The 9,687-nt window shown below is 29.6% G+C and overlaps 1 protein-coding gene and 1 non-coding gene across 3 annotated transcripts; both read right to left on the bottom strand.

Annotated features, from left to right (window-relative positions):
• Positions 1–1,086: 1,086 nt before the first annotated feature.
• On the bottom strand, positions 1,087–4,693 carry LOC117907688. 2 transcript variants are annotated; one of them, XM_034821313.1, is made up of 5 exons: positions 4,316–4,693; positions 4,147–4,220; positions 2,582–2,717; positions 2,146–2,454; positions 1,087–1,755 (listed from the first exon to the last, which is right to left on the bottom strand). In XM_034821313.1, exons 1-5 carry the CDS (start codon positions 4,436–4,438, stop codon positions 1,483–1,485), a joined length of 915 nt encoding a protein of 304 aa, XP_034677204.1. In that variant the 5' UTR covers positions 4,439–4,693; the 3' UTR covers positions 1,087–1,482. The 2 variants fall into 2 exon arrangements, with proteins under 2 accessions (XP_034677204.1, XP_034677205.1); XM_034821314.1 differs by having other exon boundaries at positions 2,173–2,454.
• A 4,039-nt stretch (positions 4,694–8,732) lies between these two features.
• Positions 8,733–8,805, bottom strand: TRNAK-CUU. Its single transcript has one exon. It is a non-coding gene; the product is annotated as a tRNA-Lys (tRNA).
• Positions 8,806–9,687: the final 882 nt, after the last annotated feature.

The following is a 9,687-nucleotide window of genomic DNA, read 5'->3' as shown; positions in this document are numbered from 1 at the left end:
TTCTTATATTCCTTATCTGATTACTAACTTCTTTGAGAAATTGTAGCAAAAAATATGTTATTTGATTAAAAAAAAAAAGAAATAATCTCCTATCCTTTCTAACTACCACTATTTTTTTTTTAATTTCTAATATTATTTTTTAACAATAACATCTTTCGTGTTTCAATTATAAATCTAAAAATATACTCATTTTGTAACAAAAATATTATATCTTTTCTTATAAAAATAACTTGTCTTTTGAAATTTACATGTAAATAAAGATATTTATGTTACTTTAAAAGAAAATGAGTTAAATTTACAAATTTGGGATAATTTATTTCTTTCGATTAGTTAATTCAAAAAAGATAATGTAGTAGTGGTAATGCCATTGTTGCCTTCCTTTTTTATATTAGAAAATTATTGAAAAAAATATTTAAAAAAGAAATGGTTTTAATTAGAACAATTGAAACTAGTTTTTTCAATGAAATCAGAAAATGTCCTGGATATAAAAGTGTATCAAGAGTGAAATAAAAATTAAAGAGATGAAGGTTCGATTTATTCAAATAAAAAATAAAAACAAAAATTTGAAAAACCAAAAAAAAAAAAAAAGAAGAAAGAAAGGGCCAATATATGGTATGATTTTAAAATTTTACTAAATCTGTTGGATTTTCGAAATATTAAGAAAAATATTCATAAAATAACCTTTTTATATAAAAATACAAAAATTGAATAAAATTAATTAAAATTACATATTCTTAAATTATTTAATCTTTTTATATAAAAGATAAAAATAAATAAATTTAATTTTAAAAATATATAAAAATAATCGATCAACTTTAAACTTATTTTCTATTTTTCTTTATATTTTCACTCCTTTCAATTTTTCTCATATACATCTTCACAAACAGAAGTTTTCCTCGGTCTCTCAAATTTTGTTGTTTTTCATCCAAATCCAAAATGAACAAATTCATGGGGCTGGGAAGGCCTTGAATGAGTCACCCAAACACAAGAGAAAGCTCAGTTTTCAACACCCAAAATCCAAGGATGAAGAGGATCAGAATGGGCTTGGTTCATCTATACTACGAGATAAATCAAACTTTCATATAGTTTTCAAAGTGAATAAGAGATGAATTCAGAGAAAACCATCCTTTCGAAGAAGATACAAACTCATGTGATCCTACTTTCCTATCAAACCCAAACCATTCCTCTCCCCCAGCGGGGGAATAAGAGGAAAGAAAGCAAGAGGGAAAGCGGTAAAGCGACAAAACTAGAAGTGGTGAACATCCCAAGCACTTCATTGAAACAAACACCAATGAACACGTGGTTATGAACAGAAAACCCAATTAGCCAAAAGTCCATAGCTCCAGTCGACATGTTAAACCCTAAGGCATATTCGCCAAACCCAAAACGCATGGTCAAATCATATAAGAACAAATCCCCACTAGGAATAAAATAGAACCAGACACAATAATAATGTAAAATAACTGCGTTAGACCTAACATGTTACACCAAAGCAATGCTGCTCTCGCCACCAGGGGGCTTGCGAACCCCGCCTAAGTAGTCTCGAGACTCTGCTTTCCCATCAGCAAATATGTCATTGCCGCTCATCTCTCGTAGTTTTGCCATGCTCAGTGATTTCTCAGCAGATGATGGAGGAACATCTCCCTTAAAAATGTCATTTCCAGTCAGCTCCACAAATTTCTGGTTGTGTATCTTTTTTGCTGTTTTAAGCACGGTCTCATCACTAAACATGATGTTGCTCTGACCTCCAGCAGGCTACAAGGTTTACAACCAAGTGAAAGATCAGTTAGAATATTCAAGTCCATAGAGAATAAATCATGATATAACGTTAAAAATTATTAGAATATCAGAACGGGAGAGACCAAGCACAGAAAAAGAAGAAAAGTGGGCAGGGAACGAAGAAACCGTGCTTCCCCAGTCCTAACCCTCACTTGTGCAATAACTCCAACACTTCAACTATAGTGTATTAGTGTGCCTGGAAATGGTTATTGTCAAAAAGAAGGCCTATTGGATCAGCAAAATCATCCTCTCTCTCAATTTTGCATTCTCATTTAGTCCTTTGCGCACATCTCAACTCAAACACCCAAACTACTACCGAGAGAGATGTGGATGATTTATTTTTAGGCATGCATAACATTCACTCACATTAGAAACTTTGACAGATGTGCGTACATTACGTGGTGCAGGCTCTCCCATGTCTTTGCTTTCCTTCAACACCAATGAGTGTGCAGCTGATGGTCGGGGTAAAATTTCAGGAGGGGGAGCAAAGATGTCATGACCACTAAGCTCCTTGCATTTAGCATCAGAAAGTTGCTTCTGCATCTTTGTCTCCTCACTTTCTAGGGTACCACTTAGCTCACGCTGCTTGGCCACCTCAGGCAAAGTAGTTGGCTTCTTAGGAGAGACACTCTCTTCTGTACCAAATGAGATCTGACTGATTGCAGCAGCTGCTTGCTGTCATTCACCATCATAAAAGAACAAATTCGTTAAAGCAAACCTTTTGTATTAAATTGATACTACATGGATCGTAGAGATTCATATGCTCATAACAATTTTAAAACTGTAACAATTCCACATATACCTGGTAAATGCGTACTGTTGTTTTGTTATTAGGAGTAGGGTTTGCACTTCCAGATTCTGATGTACCATTTTCTCCCTCAAGTGCAAAAATACCACTACCAGTAATCTCCTTTAATTTATACCCTGAACAAGGTTTCCTGGATGTTACAAAATGAACACATCAGTGGCTTCGGTTAATTGGTAACCACTCCAATAATCTATCATCTCCAGGAATATCAAGCAGGTGCAAAATGATTCAATGAAACTTATAGGTACATTTGCAGTTTGTCCTCTCATTCAAATCAATAATAAGGATTCAAAGCATTTGACATCTCATTTTCATTGTAGTGCAGTCAAAGGGCATGGGCATTTCAAAACCACCATAGCAAAGAGAGGCACAATAAAAGGACATGAATATACAGATCTTTTATCTCCATGTGACACAACACTCTGCTCACCCTTCTTGATGATTTTTTGTAATATGTTCCTAAGGGACAATTCAATTTTAAGGATATTGGTATAGTAATGCAAGATCACATAGTTTGGATTTGTGAAACACATAAGCCATCAACATTGTCAGTGAAATCAAATCTAATGCAATGACAACAGCACAAATCCTAAAAGCAAGTAATCTAATTTTTTTAACTAGATAAATCATAAATAAATTCGGGATATGTTCAGATGTGTCATGGAAATTAATAGGCCCATTGCATTCTACATAGCATTCAAAGGTAGAAACCTATTGTGGCAAATTGGGTTGCTGCAAAAATATCAACCACCTCAGAGAAGTGGGTATAAGATCGATGCTATGTTCTTTTGAAAAACAAGAGTGTATGGTTCCAATTTTTCCAATAGGTCCATTCTGATGATGGATAATTATCAATAAGTGCTATGCAAAATATAATAAAACCATAGTGACCTGCTAGGGTAGCCCAGTTGGTCAGAACACTGGAAGTTTGGTCCCAGGACGAGGTTTGGGTCCCATGGAGAGTTCTAAGGGTATGGGCATGGAAGGTTCCTCAGTTATCAAAAAAAAAAAAAAAATAGAGCCAAGGTTCCTCAGTTATAAAAAAAAATAGAGCCACAATGCCACACTCACAACTTGACACCACAATTAATTTACGCACTCAAATTGATAAGTGCTCTGTGATTTTGAAAATACAAATTCTTCTCCAATTTCCCAAAATTACTTGAAAATATGGGTTAAGAATAAGAATAAGATAACACATCGGTAGATCTAATACATCAGATCAGGCATTTCAATTTAACACATGCAGAACATACAGACTTCAGAGATAAAAGAGAGTTTAGGTCATTCATTGCAATTCATTGGTCAGATAAGAAGATCGGAACACAAATTATTCAACAGAACAACAGTTTAGAGAGATGGAGAGAGAAAATCTTTAAAAGGGAAGAAAAAACAGAACAAAATTACAAATTGCAAACAAAAGAAAGAAGCATAAACATTGTGAAAGCCGTGAGGATGAGGACAAAAGAGGAGCATATGGACATTTATTGCCATGAATGTTGACTCCTGAGTCGTGAACCTAAAAAACGGCGAAAATATGAAGAAAACCTAGATCTCACCTTTTCGACAAAGCCTCCGCCTCTTCATCAGTCACCTGTCCTCCAAACACCACCTTACTGATCCCATCGGAAGGCTTCCAAAAATGAAATTTAAACCCTAAATTACACAATCAAAAAAAAAAAAAAAAAACGTACAACTCCATTACCAGTCCGGGGAAAAATGAGGTACCTGGTGAGAGCGGACGGCAGGGCGAGAAGCGGAGGCAGGAGAATCGGCGGGAGGGGTTTCAGACCAAGTGAGCAGATCTGCGGTGGAGGTGTGTGGCTTCCTCACCGGAGTGGCTTTCTCCATTCCTTGGCTTGCAATTTGACCAAACAAATGTTCCTCCAATATCTAAAGAAGAAAAGCGAGTCCAGAGCCCAGAGTTTTCTCCTTCCCTTCTTCTGCAAGCCTCTCCTTTCTCTCTCTTCACGCACCAAAGCGAAACGACGTCACTGTCCTTCTCTTCAACTCTCGAACTATCTGTAATTTCGCTTTTTAAAATTTTGCTTTTTCCTTCAGATATTGGGAGTGAGGGAGTAGTAGTAGCTACTCCTCTCTTTTCTGTTCAAACTTTAAAAACAATAAAATAAAAACAAATCTGGATATAACCGTCGACTCCACCACTCCTAAAATTTGAATCTCGTACCGCCCTTGATGTTGACTGCCAGGTGTCGGTGATCCGAGACAATCTACCGATTTAATTTTGTTTCGATTTTTAATTTTCTTGTCAGTCTCCTTTAACCGGTCCGGTCGGTTGCCAAAATTAGAATTCCCAGTCAAAACAGTCCTTTTACCACAAAAATATTTCTTTAGCCCCTCTTAAAACTTATATTCAATATCTTTTTCATCCCCATAAAAGTTAAAAAAATGAAGTTATAATTATCGATTAAAAAATAAAATCTAAATTGATAATTGAAATTTTAACTTAAATTTTAAAAAATAATAATAATAAAATAATTTTATTTATTTATTTATTTTTATAAAAGGACTATTTTGATCCTAAACTCTCAAAAATACCCCCATTCGATCCCTACATTTGAACTAATTGCCAAATAATATTAAAGTACAATATTTATAAAACTATCAGCAGGTTAATTTAATAGCATCATCCACCAGTTTAAATATTTTAAAAAGTTATTTTATTGATTTACATTTTTTAAAATTAGAAGATGTGGTGTTCTGCAATTGAGTTAAGGATGTAGAATAAACTATTTAGAGGCATGTGGGATCATAATTGTCACCTCTCGTGTTTCTCTTTTCTGGAAAGCTGAAACATATTCATGTGTGGGACATATGGAAAGTCTGATTCACTTCTGGTAATATTCCTTCATTCTTTCATAGATTTAAATTATTAGGTTTCAGCACCATCCTATCACGCCCATCATTTCTCTTAATTATTTTCTAATGAGACACGAACCACATCCATTCCTAATTTTCTATCCAAATGCTGAAGATAGCTTGAGCATTTGGCATGCGGGAGCCAAATTTGGTAGAGTGAGAAGTCACAGCTCACAAGTGTGATGTCTTGAGTGAGCCATTCCTTGGGAAAACATGAACCCCCACCTGCATGTGCCCGTTTCTTTATGTTGTTCAAAACTTGTTCTTAATTTAAAGAATTTAAAACAGTTTTTTGATATTTCCTGTGATAAATTTGAGTTGTTTTGAAAAATAATTATCATTTAAATTTTATAAAAAAAATCATTTGAATAAATAAATTTTTAGTTTTTTAAAAAATAAATTTGTATTTAAATTTTATAAAAAAATTAAATTAAATTTACTTAATATCAATCAATTTAATTCAAAAATTGTTAAAAAAAAATAGTTCTAAATTATAAATAAATTGATTCATTAAAAAAAAAAAAAACTAAAATTTAAGCATTAAGCCTTTTTTTATGTGGTATCACTTGATTTAAAATCTACTTCTCTAATGAAAATATTCGAAAAAATATAATTAAGCGAAAAAGAGTTCAATAATCATAACTAGTGGTAATATATTTTTTTAGTATGTATCATAGCAATGTTAAGTTTTAAAATATTTTTAAAAATCATTATACTCATTAATAAATCAATACATTGAGTTTTGCTCGATATGAAGTTTATTTATCTAAGTAAAGAAATTCATTAAAATATAGTCATATGAGCAAAAGAAATAATAAAGTTAATTTAGACAAATTTTAATTTGTAAATTTTTAATTCATTAATTTTGTTTATGAACCCAAGACATCTAGTATTGAATTATGTTAAGTTTATTTATTTAGTAAAAAAAAAAACATAATTGGTTTAGACCAATTTTTGTTTATAAAGTTCTAGTATTAATCGGGTTGGTATTTAAATTTTAAAATATTTTGAAAAATTAAATAGGCTTGTTGATGAATAAACTCGTTAAATCTTGTTTAATTTGAAATTTATTTATTTGGTGAAAAAATTAGTTATATATAAAAAAAATAAACTAGTAAATTCAAGATAAAGAAGTTAAAAGGAAACTCATAAAATAATTAAATTTAAAGATTTTCCGTAGGTGGATAGAGAATAAAATAAGCAAAAGATTATGTTTTACTTCATAGATCATAAATTTATTATTTTTTCATTTTTTTCATTTTGTAAAACAAAAAAAAAAAAATTAATAAATTAAGATTACAATTTGAGAAAGAAAAAAAAAATTAAAAACATGTACAAAATAAATGAAAATAATACTAATATATTTATTATGTAATATACACAAAATATAAATATAACATCTTTTATTTATAAATATAATTTTTAAAAATAAAATATTACTTACTAAATGATAAATTGTAGAATAATTTCCCAACAATACTAAATATAAAAGATATTTTATATTTTTTTAATGTCAAATATTGAGATACAATTATTGAAATGTAATATTTTTTTTATTTCTAATATAAACTAAATATGAATATGATATAATGTATCCACCCACTTGTTTCCAAATGATTAAAAGCAATGAAAGTAAATATTTAAATTTTACCAACCCTAAATTGAAATTGCTGAAATGGAAACAGCTGGCAAAATTAACTTTAAAAATATATACCTAAAGTATTCCCATTTTAATCTTAAACCCATACGCTACATCCTAATCACTCATCTTGTTGCATTCATGTTAATGTCTTGTACAAAATAGATTAAATTCTTACCATTACCCTACATATATGAAGAAAATAACATTCAAATACGCATGCAAAGGAGTAAATGGACCCACAATTGGACCAAGCTAGATTACAGATCCAACAAAAATATCAATTGGGCAGAGGAAAGATGGAGCCAATACTTGATGTAAGAAATAATGATGTGGCCCACATTCAAATGCAACCTAACTTGGAACATACACAACAAACAAAAATGTAGATTCCTTCAAGAAGCTATAACATCTCCCTTACAATGTTCCATGATGTCTCCATATCATCTCTCTTATATAAACTAATACTAATGTCGCTATTAGTCCCTACTGAAACCACTCTCTCAACCATTTGTTCTTTCTTTTCATGAGATAATTATGCCGGTGCATAAAAGTTTTAAGGCCATTATGTATGATTGGGTTCGCTTATTGACCTAATTTAGAAGATTATATCCAAGCTTTCCTTTTGGGATAGGCTTGGGATATGATATTAGGATGAGACTAGTCAATTTTATGAACCAAAGGAGAGCTGAGACTTGATATTGTGAGTAACACATAGGTTGTTGATTTTTGAAGGGAAGGGATGAAATTCGGATGGGAAATGAACAGTTTAATAACGACATATCAATTTCATGAAGCAATGATAAATTTGAAAGATGAAGAAAAGTGATCACTTGTTTTTAAGCTGAATTGTTGTTAGGGGAATGATGATGATGACGGTCCAATGGGGAATATAATACTCTTGTCCATTGTCATTTTTAAATATATATATATATATATATATATATATATATATATATATATATATATATATATATTATGAAATAGAAAGATAAAGCTTTTAAAAAATTTGTGGTAAAAAAGAAGAATAAATATTTGATTAAAAATGATGAAAATATCATTAAATAATAAATTTATCATTTTTATGTTTTTACTTGAAAAATAATTAATTTTTAACATAAATACCCTTTATCATTTCAAATATTTATATGCAACTTTAAAAAAAAATGTTACTTTTATAAATAAAAAATAGTGAGAACATTTTTATCAAAATGAGACAATAAAAATAGAGGTTAAATTTAAAAAATTGGGTTTTTATTGATATTTTTAATTAAATAATCTTAAAATATAAAAGAGAAAAATAAATTTTTTTAAAAAATGGTGATAAAAAGGAATATTTTTTTAAAAAATATAATATGAAATAGAAAATAAATTCTTTTAAAAAATGTGGTAGAAAAAGTAAGATTTTAAAAATATATAATATGAAATAGAAAAATAAAGTCTTTAAAGTAGAGGGCAAGGGGTGTAAAAAAGAAAAAGGTAAAATGGAGGGCTAGCGGTGTAAAAAAGGGAAACGGTATGATGGAGGTTAAGCGGTGTGAAAAAAGGAAAAGGTATAATGGAGGGCTAGCTGTGTAAAAAAGAAAAGGGTATGATGGAGGGTAAGCGGTGCAAAAAAGGAATAGTCGCCCACCGTGGGGCTCGAACCCACGACCACAAGGTTAAGAGCCTTGCGCTCTACCGGCTGAGCTAGACGGGCAGATGCTTAAGAGTTGACGTTTTATTTATAAGACTAATATTTTTAGACTCTCGAATCTCAAAATTCCCCGCTACTATTTCTAAAGTTAAAACAGGAAAAGGTTAACGAAAATGTAATAAAAATAATAATTTAAGTTTGAAGCTGAGAAATATTTGTTTGATATTTTTAAAATTTATGTCTTCAAAAGATGATTAAAAAATTGATATACACAAATCCTTAAATACTTTTAATATTTTCATCAAATTAAATAATATATTTTGGATTATTTCTAGATATTATATATATTTTAATTATTTAATAAATATCATAAAAAATAATTTAATGAAAAATGACATAATTTTTTTTTTAACGTTTAAGCATTTGCGTTTAAAAACATATTGTAGTGTCATTATAACTATATATTTTATAATAAATAAATCTAGATATCAAATAATAAGTAATTAATTATTTTATTAAATTAATTAATCATGATTAATATAATTATCCATGATTAAATTTATCTTTTATTATTTAATAAATAAGCATACATTATTATTCGTTGAAATTTCTCATAGTCAGTATGATATAAATAAATAAATTTTGTTTGAAATAATTTTTTCTTAAAATTTCAAAAATTAAAAACCATTATTAATAATGTTTAAATAAGATTTCTTATACACAATATTTTTTAAACTTTTAGAAAATTAAAAATAATAATAACATTCATATGAGATTTTTAATTCTTATCAAATTAAAATAAAAGAAAATTATTATTTAATTAGAACTTTCTACAAAATTTGTGGAAACTAGTTATGGAAGTGGAGCATTAATAAACAAAAAAAGGTTTTAATTCTATTATTAATTGTTCAAAAAACAGGTTTATGAGAATTATTTTGAAAATGT

The sequence above is a fragment of the Vitis riparia genome, chromosome 18 (assembly GCF_004353265.1).
Source record: "Vitis riparia cultivar Riparia Gloire de Montpellier isolate 1030 chromosome 18, EGFV_Vit.rip_1.0, whole genome shotgun sequence".
NCBI classification, from domain to species: domain Eukaryota; kingdom Viridiplantae; phylum Streptophyta; class Magnoliopsida; order Vitales; family Vitaceae; genus Vitis; species Vitis riparia.
The sequence above is the reverse complement of the archived record's forward strand: the minus strand, read 5'-3'. Positions and strand labels throughout refer to the sequence as shown.

What these genes read in the sequence shown, in the direction of transcription:
- LOC117907688 (XM_034821313.1), bottom strand. Translation starts at nt 4,438, where the DNA reads ATGGAGAAAGCCACTCCGGTGAGGAAGCCACACACCTCCACCGCAGAT. An exon ending in CTGCCGTCCGCTCTCACCAG is followed by an intron (nt 4,221 to 4,315) that starts GTACCTCATTTT and finishes CATTTTTGGAAG; the next exon opens with CCTTCCGATGGGATCAGTAA. An exon ending in CAACAGTACGCATTTACCAG is followed by an intron (nt 2,455 to 2,581) that starts GTATATGTGGAA and finishes GGTGAATGACAG; the next exon opens with CAAGCAGCTGCTGCAATCAG.